This window comes from Gadus chalcogrammus, chromosome 14, assembly GCF_026213295.1.
Source record: "Gadus chalcogrammus isolate NIFS_2021 chromosome 14, NIFS_Gcha_1.0, whole genome shotgun sequence".
In the NCBI taxonomy this organism is placed as follows: Eukaryota; Metazoa; Chordata; class Actinopteri; order Gadiformes; family Gadidae; genus Gadus; species Gadus chalcogrammus.
Genome location: NC_079425.1, coordinates 5369319 through 5386818, shown reverse-complemented (window position 1 = coordinate 5386818; position 17500 = coordinate 5369319). Strand labels below are relative to the sequence as shown.

The 17500-nt window shown below is 44.3% G+C and overlaps 3 protein-coding genes across 4 annotated transcripts in view; 1 reads left to right on the top strand and 2 right to left on the bottom strand.

Annotated features, from left to right (window-relative positions):
* Positions 1-1622, bottom strand: part of fah (fumarylacetoacetate hydrolase (fumarylacetoacetase)) — a 12006-nt gene extending 10384 nt beyond the window's left edge. The window contains exons 1-5 of the mRNA XM_056608570.1: positions 1433-1622; positions 1155-1265; positions 788-909; positions 636-685; positions 25-115 (exon numbers count right to left, since the gene is read on the bottom strand). Coding sequence (XP_056464545.1) covers positions 25-115; positions 636-685; positions 788-909; positions 1155-1265; positions 1433-1597 — 539 coding nt within the window. The 5' untranslated portion in view covers positions 1598-1622. The remainder of the gene's footprint in view (positions 1-24; positions 116-635; positions 686-787; positions 910-1154; positions 1266-1432) is intronic.
* An 85-nt stretch (positions 1623-1707) lies between these two features.
* On the bottom strand, positions 1708-10591 carry zfand6 (zinc finger, AN1-type domain 6). Of its 2 annotated transcripts, none has more exons than XM_056608572.1 (6): positions 10331-10591; positions 8166-8317; positions 7326-7440; positions 6476-6570; positions 3410-3508; positions 1708-2651 (listed from the first exon to the last, which is right to left on the bottom strand). In XM_056608572.1, exons 2-6 carry the CDS (start codon positions 8308-8310, stop codon positions 2476-2478), a joined length of 630 nt encoding a protein of 209 aa, XP_056464547.1. In that variant the 5' UTR covers positions 8311-8317; positions 10331-10591; the 3' UTR covers positions 1708-2475. The 2 variants fall into 2 exon arrangements, with proteins under 2 accessions (XP_056464547.1, XP_056464548.1); XM_056608573.1 differs by lacking the exon at positions 10331-10591 and adding an exon at positions 9560-9658.
* Positions 10592-10603: 12 nt separating this feature from the next.
* mthfs (5,10-methenyltetrahydrofolate synthetase (5-formyltetrahydrofolate cyclo-ligase)) lies at positions 10604-14416 on the top strand. Its single transcript, XM_056608575.1, has 3 exons — positions 10604-10904; positions 11120-11387; positions 13868-14416. Exons 1-3 carry the CDS (start codon positions 10785-10787, stop codon positions 14092-14094), a joined length of 615 nt encoding a protein of 204 aa, XP_056464550.1. The 5' UTR covers positions 10604-10784; the 3' UTR covers positions 14095-14416.
* The last annotated feature ends 3084 nt before the right edge of the window (positions 14417-17500 follow it).

Sequence of the window (17500 nt, the reverse complement as noted above, 5' to 3'; positions counted from 1 at the left end):
AACGTGTTGGATGGGAAAACATACCAGTTTGGCATCAGGGCATTCTCCTTCCCTCTGAACATGATGCCAACGTTGGTGGCATGGTCCTTGGAAGAGTAGAAGTCTGTGTAGTCACCTGGGGCAAACAAGATGGCATTATTAACCAATAGAAAGACAACACAGCTTGGGCGAAATGCAGAAGTGGTAAGGCTCGGATGTGTCTTGTCGGTTAAGCTCAGGAGGAAGAGCGGGTTGATCTGCAATCGGAAGGTTGCCAGTTCGATTCCTGCCTCCTCCTAGCTCATTGTCGCTGTGTCCCTGATAGCCGAAAGACACAGCATACCCTAAGTGCTTCGTGATGAGCTGGGCTGCGTCTGGCATTGTCGCCATGGTTGACGAGTCCAATCCGTTTACTGGTGACTACTTGTATGGTTCACTGTATGCCATCGTGTATGAATGCTTGTAAGCGTCTGCTACATTACCTAAATGTAATGCGTGATGCATGTGCAATCAAACACAGCACAAATGGGTTACCGGTTATACAATGCAACACTCTGTTTTTAAGTGGACACTCCATCTAATCAACTACATGTCTGGTCTTGTATGAAAAATGCCAATTGACGGTGGTACAGTGATGCCAAACGCAGGTATCTCACCGATCTCTGCAGGAAGATGCATACGGGCTGAACTCTGTGGCACAAACGCTCTGAAGGAATTGAAGAAGAAGAACGTTTGTTAACGTAAAGCATGGATAGCCTTTGACAAACAAGTCCTTATGGTCAAAAGGCCGAGCGGACGCTGGCCCAACCTGGAACGCATGGTGACGTCATCCCTCAGCGTGGTCTCGTTGGCTGAGAGCAGAACCTGCAGAGTCCTCCTGGCCTCCTTCCACGCATTGTAGCCCAGGCCCATGAAGCCATTCAGCGTCGTCTGCATGGCAATGCAGTGAATTACTCAATGTCAATATTAAAATAGTTATGCTTTGGGACTCTCCATTTATTAGTAGATCAAATGCCACATGGTCTGCAGTCATGGTAACGCATAATTGCAGATAATTGATATGCAAATGAGCAGATCATAATTAATCCATAATACGGTAATAGCCAAACCTGAAAGATTAGGTTAACTCAACGCACAATGCACAACAAATTAAACACAAAAGTTTGTAGGCCTACCTGATCAAAGACCTCCTGGTGTTTGGAAAGACTAGGTCCTGTGAACAGGGACTTGATCACACTCAGGTCTAATATCTGATCTCCAATGGCCACCCCGATGCGATGCCTCGGCTTGGTGGAGAAAATAAAATATCGTACATATTCAAACATAGCAAGCCATACATAAATATCGACCGAGCAATATGAAATGTTTTCTTTGCAGGACTTTTCATTGTAGTTCCCTGGTGCACACAATCACAGCTTAATCCTCACACATTTATAACCTACTGCCTACTTACGTTTTCTGCAGTGGAGAATATCCCATAGGGAAGATTGTAATAGGAGAAATCGGACTTTTCGACTACTTTTATAAAAGACATTTTCAAATGGCAATTGTATTCCGGTAGACTTTCCAGAGCAAGCAACAGCGTCAGTAACCACTTCCATATGTTCGCCAGGTCCATTGAACTGTCCCGCCTCCTCCTCGTGGGCCAATCAAAAGCCGTCTCTTATATCCTCCCAAATCTGGGGCCCCTAACTCGAAACGGATTGAGGATGACTCAGCAAGATGGTCTACTTTATTCCCAGTTAGGAGACATCTTATAAAGTCTATATAATGTCTCTAACGCAGACCCCAAACTCTGCTCACAAAGTATAGATAGATGGAGTGGCATTGGAAGTGAAAGAAGACTACATTTTTATTTTAATCATAACTAAAACCAGTTAAAAGAAACATAAATACAGCATGAGAAAATCCTGGTCATTTTAGTGCACCAATACACGAGCTATATACTTAATTTAGGAACCCTCAACAGCGACCATACAAACTGTTAATCATTCATATTAATATGCATAATAAACACCCTCAACAGAAAACTCACTAAAATCAAATAAACTATACAAAATCGATTAGTTAATCAGGCAGCAGTAACAGGCCTGATGCACTTTTCTTAAAAATCCTGTAAAACAAAAAAGGATTGTGTATTTTTACTGTACATTTGGTAATTAATCATGTATTCACGCTGTACAAATTATTCCAAAAAGACTTTCGATGGGTTTCCATGCAGCCTTTAAAAACATTTGGAAACTTTGTGTAGCCCAAGTCACCCCATTTTCTCTTTTACAACCAAACATTTGTTTCTAGACTTTTTCCAACATTCTTAAATTCTAATATTTGAACACAAGCAAACCTCAATCACATATACAGGGCAAATCAAAATAACTCAGACAACTTTTGAGTGGTATGTATGCTTTAAGGCCCACAAGGTCAACCGGTAGGGTTGCAAAAAAAGAACGGGGGCGAGAAAAAAAAAGGGGAACTTCGTTGATCACCCAAAAACAGTCATCGGCCCCCTGGTGTGTTGCTCGCGCTTAGATCTTCTGGACCTTCTCCGCCGACCACCGGGTTCTCCTTCTTGATCTTGGCCGCGGCGTCCGCGCGGTAGTCGAAGGTGCAGCCGTGCAGGTCCGAGTAGCGGTGCGCGCCGCAGAACACGTGTCCACACCGGCAGTCGAAGCCTGCGAACACACAAAGAGGGTCGGAGGTAGGATGGGCTGACTGGGCTGACTTGTAACCGGAAGGTGGTTGGTTCGATCCCTGGCTCCTCCTAGCTGGGCGTCGAGGTGTACCCTGAGCAAGACTGCCTCACCCTAACTGCCCCTGACGAGCTGGCTGTCGCATTGAATGGTTGACTTTACTGGGAAAGTGTGTATCAACCGTTTGAAGACACTTTGGACGGAAGCATCTGCTAAATGTAAATGTAAAGATGTGACGTATAGGCGGGAGGAGATCGTGGAACTGCGATGACCAGAAGAACTGTTGATGTCAACCATGTGTACGGGTCACATGACACCGGAGACTCGATGCTACAGAGTGGTCTTGGGTGACCTACATTTGTCATGTCGTGGAGCAGCAACTTCTATCCAAAGCATCTTACAGTGAGTGCAGATACATGAAACGAGGGGGATGATCAGGGTTAGACATCTAGGTCGATCAAGCCTCGAGGTTATGCTGTGGACGTGGGGAGTACCGTTATGGTTATGGTAGGAAGGGTAGCGTTGTGGGATAGAGTGAAACAAGGAATCAAGATTTTTTTAAAAAGCTGCATATTGGAATCATAATACAATAACTACTAATCATTACCCACAAAGTTGCATTATGTTCATCAGTCACTAGTCAATACTACTGCTGATCTCTCCGTGTATAAACCTGTGTGTGGGTGGGCGTGCGGGTGTGTGCGTGCTTGCGTGCGTGCGTGCGTGCGTGCGGCCCCTACCTGTAAGGCCCACCTTCTTGCGGCAGTGGTGGCAGCGGTTCCTCTTGGGGGGGGGCTTCTCCTCGCCGTCCTCAGCTGCGGGGGCGGAGCCTTCTGACGCTGAGCGAGGAACATACAATTGCTATCGATATTGATGACAAAGTGATGACAGGGTTTTATAGACAAGGGTCAAGTGTTAAATGCATTTGTAGAGATTGGGAATCCAGAAAGGTCGTCATGTTTAGGCCTGAGGGATACAGGAGGGTTTAGATGGCAGACCAGTTCAGTGAGGTAATGTACTACTTTCAGTTCAGCTAAGCTTTGTAGAGGGCCTAGTGCAGTTAATCAAGACTAAACCACAGCCAAACGCTTTTGAATTGGTCACGTTGTTTTTGTCAAAAAGTCTGTTTCAACAAACAGTATAAACTTCCCAGGATATGGGAATATGCACTTTGGAAATGTCTCCATCGGATAATGACAATATTAGATTAGTGATGGGTCCCACCCACTTTTGACCTGGCAAAAGTTACTGCTCTTTGCTCAGCATATCCAACTCAAATTTTAGCTCAATACAAATAAGCCGTTCCCGGTAAGGAAAAACATAGTACAAGAGTTCTCGTTACACATAGCATTTTCACTTTTTCAATCGAATTAAACCCAACGCTAGGAAGCAAAGGTGCACATCGACAGACATTTGTATTGGCATCTGATGTAACATTTTCATATACAACAAAAATAAAGAAAGCAACAACTTTTAGTGGAAGCTTTCCACTAGCACACCATACACAGAAAAACATAGAAAAGACTAAATGGTGTGGTTCGGACGGGACTCGCACCAGCAGCAGGGTCCTCTACCTTCCTCTTGCCTGCGCGTGAGCCCCGTCCCTGGGAGGGGTTGCTCTCCAGCTGTTCCCTGGCTGCTGGGACCTGTCCCCACAGAGCTACATGCTGCTGCTGCTGCTGCTGCTGTACTTCCCTCCCTTAGCTCAGGGCAGCTGGGACCCAGGCGCGCACAAGGAAAAGGGGGGGGAATAAGGACGTCCACGCAACGGGGTATTTGAGCCTGGCCACAAGATTGCTGGTAAATGGTTAGGAGGTAATTTGGGGTGACAGCAGCAAGGTGAAGTGGATTTGTTTTGCATTATCTGTTCTGGAGCACACTTATGCTCCAACCAACTGTTTTTTCCGCCACGGATTGGACAAATTTGAACCGAGCAGAACTGTAACGCAGGTCCCACCCCAGACAAGCCCCTTTTGCGCTGCGTCGCATAGTAGAGAGGACAATGCTCATCAGAGGATTTGGTTTAGTTCTGTGTGGAATAAAACTGGTGGCAGTCTTGCCGTACCAGACGATCTGAGATCTCGCCCCTTGTCTGGGATTTTTTGTTGTTGCTTTAAATGTGGTTATACGTCTTATATGAAGGTGGACATGGTAATCTATGCCGTTTTGTCACCATTACCAAAATAAGACCGTATGTGACAGAAAACATCGTTTTTTGTCTCCCCAATACACTAAGTGAGTATTCATCCAACGCAGGTAACAGGTTTTTTGTATCGCTAAGTATAAACTATATACTGGGGGGAGGTATAACTCATCTACGTCATGTCCAAGGGACACCTGTGGGGTGTGTGGAGCTCGTTCTAGACAGCCGTTGATTGTGATGATCGTGTCCGAGAAAGGGTTATGCTTCCCGGACACCAATAGTATAAAGCTACGTTGTATGTGTGGAATGAGGGTTTAGCTACTCAGTATTATTATGTGTGGCGAGTTTCATACCTACCCTCACTCATAACAATGCTCATACACAACAACGGCACTGAAAAAGGATCAAAAGGTTGCCATGGGTCACAACACACCCCGCACGTTCCTAGAACCCTCCATTTACTCCATAAATCTCCTGGTGTTCGAATACCAGATAAAACAGTGGACTAATTTGCTCTTTAAAGATTTCAACTTACTTTGTATTTGTTTTACCAGGACCCCAAGACGTACAACAGTGTTTACAAGCACACACACAACCTCTGCAAGTCACACCCCACCCTAAAGACTGCTGATTGGTTCCGCAAGGCAGGTTTTTTAACCCTTATTGTTCCCAGTTTTAGCAACAAGACCTTTGGAGATTATACCCGTCTCTAGTTGAGATAAGTGATTAGATACGCTCTGAGCACAGGGCGCCTGCCCTGGTAGCTCAACGGGTAGAGTTCGTACAATTAAGTCCTTATGGCAGCGACCCGGGTTTGATTCCTTAACCATGGTCCCATGCCCTCCCCTCTCTCTCTCTCTCGCCCATATCTTCCTGTCTAACACACTGAATTTTCATGAATTAGGTCATTCGTGAATTGGAGGTTTGTGTGACATTCTGTGACGGTAGACGGCGTGCTCAGTGTGGGACCCCCTTGAAATCAACTAGCAGATACAATGACAACAATGCTGCGAGGGCTTTTAAAAGAGTGACTTGATTTGAGGGAGGTGAGGCCGATTGGCTAGCATTAGCGGGTATTTGAGTGTTAATCAGTCCCTCCAGAAAAATGCGGCGTTTTTTTGTGACTGTTGCGGCAAAATATCCTTGATTATGCGGCACGTTTTCTTAAAAAATGCGATGAAATGTGCACTATTTATGCAATTTTATGCGATGAAATTGTTGGAACGAAAAATTCAGCTTTTCGATGACGTTCACGTCGCGTAATTACGTCACTTCATAACGTTCCCATGGCAACAGGGGGAAATTGCTGCTCTTGTGTGAAATCAACGCAACATTATTTTTTAACTTTCTGCTAAAATATATGTGACTTTTTCGCAACGAAAATGAAGGGATTATGAACTCATGCAAGCTCTGCATATTTTGCGCGGAAATCTGCAATTTATGCGGTGAAAGTGCGGAATATCTGAAACAATGCGGCCCTCACACATGCAGACCCTGGCTGATTATGCTTTGAATTATGCAATCGCAGTATCGCGTTTTTCTGCTGTTTGTTATCTATACATTAAGCTTGGGGGGTAGGCCTGTGGTTAAACAGGAGACAGAGGTCCAGAACACGTGCACGTACAAACAAGCATGCACCAATCAAAACAAACAAAAAACATACTTGTACTGATTACGTCGTCCGTATCGGGGATGGCTTTAGCCGCTGGGCTGCTTTCGTCCTCTTCCGAGGGGGCGTTGCAGGTTGTGGTTACGTTACTGAAACACACACACCAAACAAGGAAGAGCACGACTGGAGTTAACAAACAAGATGTTTCCTTGGGAGTTTCACAACAATACCAACATCTGGTTCTAGATAGATAAGAGAGTAGTTGATAATGGAAACACAGGGAGGATTACGGATCCCACTGGTTACATGATGTGCTGTGCGATTTAAAAAAAAATTTTAAATGTTGACGAATTATTGGATATGAACCCATCTTTTACAGATGTTTTAAATTAACCATCTCTGTGAGTGCCTTGGATCAACGAAGCAATCCACTTAGTTCTGGCTCAGGCCAGAATCAAGAGAATTGTCTCACGGCACAGTGAAAAGCATTAGATCACTGGAGTATGTGAGGTTATGCATCTGGCTGTAAAAAAAAAAAAATAACTTTTATAAGTCAAAACAAAAATATAGTTCCATCTTTTCACACACACACACACACACACACACACACACACACACACACACACACACACACACACACACACACACACACACACACACACACACACACACACACACACACACACACACAAAGGAAGAAGGGCACCGAAACATTTCCTCAGACCCCCTTATCACAGCGTTCAGCAGCCGAATGTGCCAAGAGGGTAACATAAATAGCTCGATACTCCCACCAGAGCAGAGTTACGAAGTAACAGAGGTACGGCCAACTACAGAGACCGATAGAAAAACAGACAGACTGACAGTCATCCAGAAACAGAAGCTTCACCATGGTCAGGCTTAGTACCTGCTCTGTCCAGATTGTGTGTCTGCGTGCGCTGTGCCGACAGGCGAGGGTATACTGGCGGTCTGGCTCTGTGATAGAAACGAATCTACTGTACTGCTGGCGGCCGAGGACGAATCTGAAACGACAACAGAACACATTTCATTCCGCAGTCACTGCCTGTAGGCCGCGTGATCTGTGGGCTGAGTTATTGCGAGGGTTGCTCACACATGTATAGGTAAGATTATACGTGCGTGTTGACTAGCTACTGTGGGTGTGCTTTGGTTCTCTATTTCGACCCAGGAGGTTAAATTAAGCTTTACCCTAGCAGCAAGGATAAAGTCTTCGCATGGCAACCCTTGGACTAAACCTTTCAGTTTAGTACAAAATATTTAAATGGCCAAATATTTGTTATCTTAACCAAGGGAAATAAGACCATCATTTTGTAAACGCTGGACAATTTCCCCCCCCCAAAGAATGATTGATGATCTAGTGCATAATATCTAGTAGTATCTAGCATGATCCTTTATCCAACAGTCATAACTACATTTAATACGTTTTTTTTCTTTAAACAGGGACAAAATGTCCACTAAAAGTAAGTGGATCCGCCATCTCAATTGATTAACGAGTATGTGGAAGCAGAGGGCAGAGCAGTTTGCCTTGGATGAGGTCATACCTCAGCCAATGTTTTACTATCATTGAATATAAAATAGATAACCTCCGGAAAACAACGTTGATATATTTCATTCCACAATGGTACTTAATGGATGAGCTTATTTATGAGTCTACTACAGTACACTCTTCTCTAGGAAACGGTTTCATCGGGCGGAGACACGACAGGTGATGAGCGGCCGTCGTCCCCACCTGGTGGACCACCCCGCCCATTTTGCCTCTGGAGGAAGTCTTTGTAGCACACAGAACACATGCCGTTGTTCCGCGGGTTGGCGTAGAAACCGCAGCCGGTGGTGCAGAGCATGGGCCCCTGGCTCTGGTTGGTTTCCTGGGCCATGTCCCTCCTGCGGACACAGAACAGAACAGCAATCAGTAACGCTGCGCTGATTGCACGGCACAAAAGGGTTTTTGGGACATTTGATAGACGTAAGAATTAGTCCCATGCATGTGTCAATATAAAAAAAAATCCTACTGTTTAGAAAAAAACAATAACAATTATCCCGTCGAAAGTTGCTAATGATTGCCAGCATTGGTCAGAAATATAGAAAATCGTTGCATCCGGGCCTTTCCACCTCCTCCTATCCCCTGAAGACAGGTGCCAGAGAGCCGACATTAGGAACATGAAGAGAAGATCTGATGACAATACTTGATTGTATCGGTTAAAATGTAATCTAGCTTTGCTGCAGAGGCCAAACTGAGCCAAACCATTCTACGGTCACCTGATGAGCTGTGAAACCGAAATTTGATTTTAAGAGTGGATGTGTGGGGAAACAAAACAAAACAAAAATAATCCTTCGTTTACATACACACCCTGGCAGTGACAAGGAAAAACGTGGTTAACATTCCATGCAGTAACAAGGACAAGTCAGTGTTCATGTGGAATGTGTTATGAGGAGATGGAAATTCCTAGTGTCATTTGGTGAACTACATACACAGAGGGTGAGATCATGTTCATGGGTAACATATGTATGGATTTTACCATACATTAGAATGTATACATCGACAGATAGCATCAGTATTTTATCCGTAATCAGCCTTGATAGTATTTTTCCTCAGTGGCTTCCCTAGACCTAGGTCAATGTTATTTTTCAAACCAAACAATACACAGAAACACACGTTGAGATTCTACAGATATTGTGTACGTGGAAATGTTAAGTTATTCGACCAATTACTGGAAGTTGATTACATTTAAGAGTTTGAATGTTGGGTGTCGCTGCAAACACCCGAGAAGACTGACATCAAATCACTGTCACCGGTAAGTAATGGGATAGTGCCCACTACACCCTCCTCCAGGGAGACGTTGTAAAGCTTGTTGCGCGACGTTTAAAACAGCGAAACAACATCTGATTCCTATCAACCAAACTCAATCAACCGCTTTAATCACAGGGACACAAGTTTATCATATCACTCTGCAATGACAACCAACCCACTGCCATTTCCTGCTTCAACAACCCTCTTTTGTCCTGATAAAAGCTTCACGGATCGCAAAAGCCCCAAGAAAAGGAAACCAGTTAAATGTTCCCTGAAATACAAAACGCGTCAAAGTTACACATTGTCACACACCGAAACTTTTGACTTCCACCAACCTCGATTATTGTGCAAAATCCCCTCTCCTCTTTCCTCCTCAGTCTCTAGCAGATAACACCCACCATCCTATGTCCGGAGCCACAGCGCAATAACACATCACACGCTGCCATTGGCTGCCTGCTCCTCAGACCACGCCCCTACCACCCGCTCATTGCGTGAGTGACCCGTCAATCATTGCGTTTTATCTCCTCTAGTAGTCAACAGCCGGTTCGATTCTAGCCTACTTGAAGGGGGAAGGGGGGAAAGTCCAAAGCCCACGGTCCGATGACAGCTGAGGGACAACCAGCCGGGCAATACAAGACCAGATCTAGGAACTCATCTACAGTTACTTTACTAGTGTCATGCTTAGCCGGACTACAACTGCTACTTATTTTTACATATATTTATTTTTTCCCTTATCTTTATTTACTCTATCTTTTATTGTTGCTGGTATGTGGCTGTTGAGGAACCAAGCCTAATAATGTTACTCTTGTGTACTTGTATAATAAGAATCAGAATCAGAATCATGTAAAAATGATTCTGATTCTGAACATAAAAGCTAGGAGTAAATACACTCCTGTTTGACTGTGTCATCATCACCCGGTCGGGTGAGCAAAGCGTTTCCTACATCAGATGAACTAGATAGGATTTGAAACCAACCACTAACACGTCTCCAACGCAATAAGAGTGATATAGTACATGAAACGGCCATTCTACACCATGAATAACATTTATATGTATAAAGAACTCTCCCGGATTTGCATTGACTTAATGTGTTCAGACAGCCTTACCCTGTTTTATTCGGCCAGCCGGTCTTCTCAAACTTTTCTCGTGATCTGAAACGGGAATTGAAGGCCAACGTATCTAGTTACAAATAAATGATCCTTGTCATAAATGTATCTGGTCCCTTACTTAACGAACTCTGTTTAGGGAAGGGAGTGATAATACAAATAAGCAAGAGTAGCGATCTAATCCCTTTAACTCTCCTCGCCTCGTCGGACTCGGAAGACAAACTAATCTCCTAGTTCAAATTAAAACTACACATTCAGAGCGCTTCCGGTGCGCGTGTGACATCACGCAGACATGCGCAGTAGCGCTGCTGCTTGACAGCTGTGTGTTGCCCGAGTTGTGAATCATTGACTTCTTGGGTTGGTGAAAACGCAAAGAAATGCAAAGTCTAAATTAAGCTTTTAAAGGTTTTTTTGGGCCTTAGAACGCCGCAGTGCAAGAGGTTGTCCTGAACTCATGGCAAGGATGGCTGCCCTGCGTGCAGCCAAACAGGCTCTTAGGAGGGACATCAAGCAGCGTGTTGCAGCGCTTAGTGAGCAAGAAAAACAACGACAGTCTAAAGTAGTTTCGCAAATGGTAAGTTTCGCAAAACAGTTCGTGGCTTTTTTTGGAAATTCCACGTCACATCCAGTTGGAAGCATTCATTCACGCTTGTAACCGATGCGACATGCAAACATTATGTAGCATATTATTCGATATCATGTATATTATTGTGTATATAATTCCTGTACAATTATTAAACTGCCACCTGTTGCAAGTGATATTCTCCTCTATCTCACATCACCTTCCAGCTGTTTGACCACCCCAAATATGCGAGCTGTGATCGGATCGCGGTGTTCCTCAGCATGCACGACGAGGTGCGCACGGAGGAAATCCTCCAGGACCTCTTCGCCCAGGGCAAGACCTGCTTCATCCCCAAGTACCAGACCACGGCTAGCAACCACATGGACATGCTGCGACTGCACAGCATGCAGGACATGGAGTCGCTGCCCCTGACGTCCTGGAACATCAAGCAGCCCTCTGACGACGACTTCACCCGGGAGGAAGCCCTGGCTACAGGTGCACACCTCGACACACACCTCGACACTCCGGGAGCCGGGGATCGAACTAGCAACCTCCAAGTCACCAAATAATCGCTCTACAACCATCTCTTCTGCTGTACCCATGCATGTTTACATGCATGTGTTGTACATTTAACTGACCTATTTAACCAACCTTGGTGGATGCATGGGAAACTGAGTTACTCCCTAACCCAGTTGAGGTCAGGGTTTGTGTGTGCATGTAAATGCACTAAATGCACCAACAGTGATGTTAAACACATAACATGTGTATAACAGGTTAGAGGTTATCATTTGTGGTCATTCAAATTATACATTAAAGGAAAAAGCAAAGGTAATCTCGAAGTTTAATACATTTATATGTTTAACAGCCTATTCAAGAAATAGAAAAGTGAGGCTTAGAAGAACAAAACCACTGACAACCAGAGAACATACACAGGGTAGCCATAGGAATCAGTATTTTTCTTTAAGGTTTTAAATAAGACATGTGCGCCTTATCACGTGGAGACTACCGTACAAATTACATAAATAAAAGATGCATGAAAAGTCTTATCAGAATGTTATGTGTTTAAACTGGTAGACACCAAATGTGAATATACATGGAGTACTTACCACGGCTTATCTTTCACTCTAGAAATGCCTGATTGTGTTTGTACTTCAGTGGAGCAAGCCTGTTTTTGGATATACTCAGCCTGGGGACTGGGGGTAAAGGTGTGGCTCCTATCTCCATTTTACAGACCTGTTGTTGATGCCTACTTAAGGAGGCGACCCTTTTAAAGGACTACTAGTTTGAGTTTACTAGTTTATTTTAGTTACGTTTCTTTCTTTGGCAAAGCACAGTGTGAGCGTGAGCGGTGTGCTCTTATGCTCTAATTATTGCCCTCTGGTCAGTTTTTGCCTTTAGTTTGTTTAACACAGTTTATGTAAAAGGCAATGCAAAACGTGACCACTAGATGGCGACATTGCACTGGAGCTGACTTGAAGATGGAGTTGAGCGCAACGGAGGGCATGTTAATTTATTTCTCGGTTTACTAAGGGCTGGCAATTAGTTTATAAAGAGTGACGAAGTTTAATATATCTAAATTGATATATGCAAATCGGTGTGTAATGTCATGTAAATGAGAAACCTAGCCTAAAATTTCAAGGGAAATTACAAATGTCTGTCACCCGGCATAGGGCCATCCAGAACATTTAAACCTTTTTATACCGAGAGAAAAATGGAATCATGCTTTACGATGTATTAGATTAAGGTTCGAATTGGCTATTCAATTATTCAACACACACCTTTATCCAAAGCGATTCAGTCTGAGCTTTGGATAAAGGCATATCCCCTTGATGGAGGTGGGCGGGTAGGGGCCAGGGCCAGGCGTTTGGCTGAAGTATGCCTACAGGCAGAACACCATTTGGGGGGGCTACTTGACCATGCTCCTGCACTCATTCCTCCCCCCCCCCCCCGATGAGGTCTAGTGTTTGGTAATCATCTGATCTCTGGGTAAACGGTCTCGTTGGTCCCGGGCTGACAGGGTTTCACAGCTCATCATTGTCTCTTTTGCGTGCCTTTTTATCAAAGGATTTGTGATGAAGCGCAACGGGACACAAATTAGTCAAGTGAGGAGTTCATTTTGCGATTACCCTTGGAGAATTTAAACCGCAGCATTTATGCATTCATGCTGTCACATTTTCAGAAGTCTAACGGTTGGCGCAGATTATCTCAAGTGATAAATGATCTTGATTGATGTGAAAGTGAATAATACCCATGATGCATGGTGACAAACCCATTCAACAGCCTCTTTGGGACAATGCAGAATGTCACTTGCAAAGGAATCTGATATCTATTGCCCACCTATGATCTTGATCAAAGACGGGTTCATACAACCAATCGGAGACACCCTAGAAATCAATTTGCAAGATTTTCTCGGTAGCAAGCAAACCAGATATCTCAACAGACAGAAATAAGCCTACTGAATTGATAACTAGGCAATAAACGCGAGAACAATGCCGGGGAATTAACGAAGATGTTGTCTTGCAATGGAGTTATTGTGGTGATTCACATGCACCCGATGGTTTCATGTTTAAAGATCCCATTTTACATTAAATATGCATATGCTTTGAGGTACATCATATAGTGATCGGGAATTGGGGGCTGGATAGTTTTGTGTGTTTGACTCCTGGCTGAAAGGTTCCTGATTTGAACCTCTAGATCTGCCCCGTAGGCATCCTACCGAGATGCCTTGACCCTACCTGCTCCTTAATGGCATGTATCTGTGGTGGCCTTGGACAAACAGCCATAATAAATAAATGTTAAACGGACCGCATTTATATAGTGCTTTTTAACCAGTGGCCACTCACAGCGCTTCAATACAAATGCATTACGGCACCGCAGTATTGCGATGCATTATTGGAAACTCTCAAGCCCATCAATGTTTCCGACCACCAAAGTACCAATGCACTGTACTCTGTTCTCTGTTGTTGTCCTTCCAGGGGGCCTGGACCTGATCCTGATGCCCGGCTTGGGCTTCGACCGGGCTGGGAACCGTCTGGGCCGAGGGAAGGGCTTCTACGACAGCTACCTGGAGCGCTGCATGCGCCACGCCCGGGGGAAGCCCTACACCGTGGCCCTGGCCTTCAAGGAGCAGCTCTGCCCGGACATCCCTGTGGACGACAACGACGTGCTCATCGACGAGGTCCTGTACGAGGACCTGGAGTAGGTCTCTGGGCGGATTGAGAAGCTAACTAGCTCGCTGAATGCTAGCGTAATAACTAGCATCAGTATGTTTGGCTCATGACGGTTCACTGGGGAAGAGTCCTGTCCTAAAGCATTGCCAGCCTCTCTTCTTGGATGGAATCACAGGCGCTTAAAGGCTGTGTTTGTTACACGGCACAGGAAATCTCCTTGGCGTTTGTATTAATTGGGAAGGAGTGTGAATATGTACAACTGACTATATTTAGAATTCTTAATGAGTTTTTTTCTAAAAACTAATTTTCTACAGTGTACAAAATATTATCCAAATAAATTAGTTTTGGAGTGGATTTGAATGTGTGTTTCCAATGCTTTCACCTGCTTCACATACCTGGAAGAAAATAGCTTGAAAATATATGAAAGTATACTATAGTAAGCACAACATAAACAGGAGTAGACAGACAGAAACACAAGAGCCACCAAACAATGGTATATTATACATTGGTCATTTCAAGTCATCTTAATTTTTCTTTAGAAAATCACAGACAAACTCTGTGAAGTGTGTCTAAAGTAAATATACTACTTCTCAATGATGAACATTAGTTTATTAAACATGGAGGAAAATATCATTGAATCGTTAAGAGACGTGTGTTCTCAATGGATCACCAATAACTTAATGTCAAGTCGAGACATCAATCGGAATCTAAAGAGTGACTCCACTCAAAATCAATCTCAATGGGGTGGAGAGCTCATGGGTCTTAGTTGACGAATGGATCGCTTCACATGACCACACTGACAAAATAGCCTCTGTCCAGACCCTCACAACCACGACCCTTTTGACGTCTTATCATTTACATTTAGGGCATTAAACCGAAGTGGATGATTTTATGAGGATTCTCATTGGATTTCATATGCGTGTCTTCTTTAATACGTTGTAACTTTTAGCCTAAAAATGTTTATTTCCACACCTTCTTTGTACAGTAGGCCTTTGTCTCGGTTTAACAGATTACTTAGACTTTAGTGATTTCAAACGTATAGCTAGAAAGGAGCCTATATACATAAATCCAAAGCCAGCACAGTAAACTATTAGTATTACATAGGGATGTATGTATAATGATTTTTATTTATCTACGCTTAAGTATGGATGAGTTGTAAGAAAATATAATTGCAAGATTTAGCAAGTTGTAACTTCAAAGTCCCCATAGCTTTGACCCATCCCGCCTAAACGTCTTATGTGGTTATGGGATATAAATGGCTGCCGCCACTGCCATTATGTAAGAGCATCTTTAAGCAACTTGTTATTAGCATGCTAACTGCATTATCTCTATGGATTATTCATTTGCTTTGCTTTCCCCCGAAAAAAACACAGGCCAGCTTTGCAATTAGCCCCTCTTTGTTCTGAGTAGTTAGATGTAACAACAATTCCCCGTGTATCGGCTGTGCTTATCCAACAGTGCTACTTGTCAGAAGCATTGCAGTGTGACAATCAGGCACGGCAGATGGGTTATTACCATATGTAGGGTGAGGCAGGCAACCATTGTGTTGCATGTTTGTGTGTGTGTGTGTGTGTGTTTGTGTGTGTGCGTGTGTGTGTGTGTTTTATGTCCCTACCTATATCTCTCTTTCCCCATCTTCAATCTTGGCAGTTTTACTACCACAACGTGTATGATGCCAACTTTAAGCATGAGTCTACCATGACCGTTTCTACCCCCTGTATCCTCTCCTCCTCCTCACCCCTTTTTGCATTATTATTTTGGTTTGTTCTCCTTCTCCCTGCGAGCTGATAATGCTGGCTGCTTAATCACAGACAGCCGCAGCCCGCGGATGATTAATTAAAGAAATGAAATCTGTTGGGGTTGCCAGATCTGCCAGAAACCCAGCATGGCTGCTCATCCCTCTTAGAAACTCACACACACAAACATGTACACACATGCACGCATGCACACACACGCAAATGTGCATGCACCCACACACAAAGGCACACGCACACACACACATGCATGCAAACACGCAAAGACACAGAAATACACTCACGCACGATAAGAAACACATGCAGACTGACTCCATCTCTCTCTCCCACACCCTCTCTCTCGCTCTCTCTCTCTCTCTCTCTCTCTCTCTGTCCCTCTCTCTCTCTCTCTCTCCCACACCCTCTCTCTCTCGCTCTCTGTCAGCTAATCCGATGAAGCTGAGGTCTGCCAAATGACAGGAAAGGCGACGTGCTGCAGAGATCCGTGATGTTGCTGTCATTGGTTAGTGGTTGGAGGGCATGCCCTCTAGCAGGTGACACTGGATTCTGCCCCACATCCATCAAGTTCCAAAGCGTGCTGTTGCTTTACTTTGAAATGGGGGACGGTGGACATATGTTGTCCAAACATGGATGAACTACATTGTAGAAAATCTGTTTTACATCTTTGTCAGGTTTGCTTTTCATAATCAGCCTGTAGAGAACTCACCTGTATTTTTTCATTGAAGCCATTGTGTGATCTGTGTGTGTGTGTGTGTGTGTGTGTGTGTGTGTGTGTGTGTGTGTGTGTGTGTGTGTGTGTGTGTGTGTGTGTGTGTGTGTGTGTGTGTGTGTGTGTGTGTGTGTGTGTGCGCCTGTGTGTTTGTGTGTGTGTGTGCAAGTGTCTGTGTGTGTCTGCGCTGATTAAGTGTTAACATGAGCTTGTTCCTACTGGACAGTGTGAAGCGTCCTCTAATTTCATCCTCTTCATATTTAGTCAAGTTCTAATTAGCTTCCTTAATTACACGTTTGACCTTGCATAATGTTGTGCATAGTATTGCATGTTTTGAGGGGGTATTTTGTTCACACACGAGTGTGTGTGTGTGTGTGTGTGTGTGTGTGTGTGTGTGTGTGTGTGTGTGTGTGTGTGTGTGTGTGTGTGTGTGTGTGTGTGTGTGTGTGTGTGTGTGTGTGTGTGTGTGTGTACGTGTGCTTGAGTAATATAGATCTGTACACATGTGTCTCAATTGTGAATATTCTCCCCAGGGACTGGTGATGAAGGGCTCCTCTATATTTAATGAGGTGTGTTCCTGGTTTGTCTTCCATTCTGCACGTCCATGCACAGATTGTTGCACAGCCCGGTCTGTCGCTTTACAACATGCACCGCTGTAAAACGTCCACAATGAATCTCCTTGTTGTTAGCATTCACTTTTGCTTTATATGGCCATGTGTTGTTGTGGTGTTGTGTTGTGGTGTTGTGTTGTGGAGGATAAAGATGGTTCAGGACGTTGGAGCAAAGATGATGATGATGTGTGTGTTTGGGTGTGGGTGTGGGTGTGGGTGTGGGTGTGGGTGGGTGTGAGAGAGAGAGAGACCTAAAACTGACATGTCTTTCTCTCAGTAGCATAGCACAGTGTCCTCTTGAAGTACCAGTGCGATGTTAGGTGCTTAGCAGTTCCGTTGTGGTTGACAGGAATAGGGTGTCCCC

Coding starts and splice junctions, on each gene's coding strand:
- zfand6 (XM_056608572.1), bottom strand. CDS start 8,310: ATGGCCCAGGAAACCAACCAGAGCCAGGGGCCCATGCTCTGCACCACC. Junction 6,571..7,325: donor ACACAATCTGGACAGAGCAG/GTACTAAGCCTG, acceptor TGTGTGTTTCAG/TAACGTAACCACAACCTGCA. Junction 3,509..6,475: donor GGACGACGTAATCAGTACAA/GTATGTTTTTTG, acceptor TTCCTCGCTCAG/CGTCAGAAGGCTCCGCCCCC.
- mthfs (XM_056608575.1), top strand. CDS start 10,785: ATGGCAAGGATGGCTGCCCTGCGTGCAGCCAAACAGGCTCTTAGGAGG. Junction 10,905..11,119: donor CTAAAGTAGTTTCGCAAATG/GTAAGTTTCGCA, acceptor ATCACCTTCCAG/CTGTTTGACCACCCCAAATA. Junction 11,388..13,867: donor GGAGGAAGCCCTGGCTACAG/GTGCACACCTCG, acceptor TTGTCCTTCCAG/GGGGCCTGGACCTGATCCTG.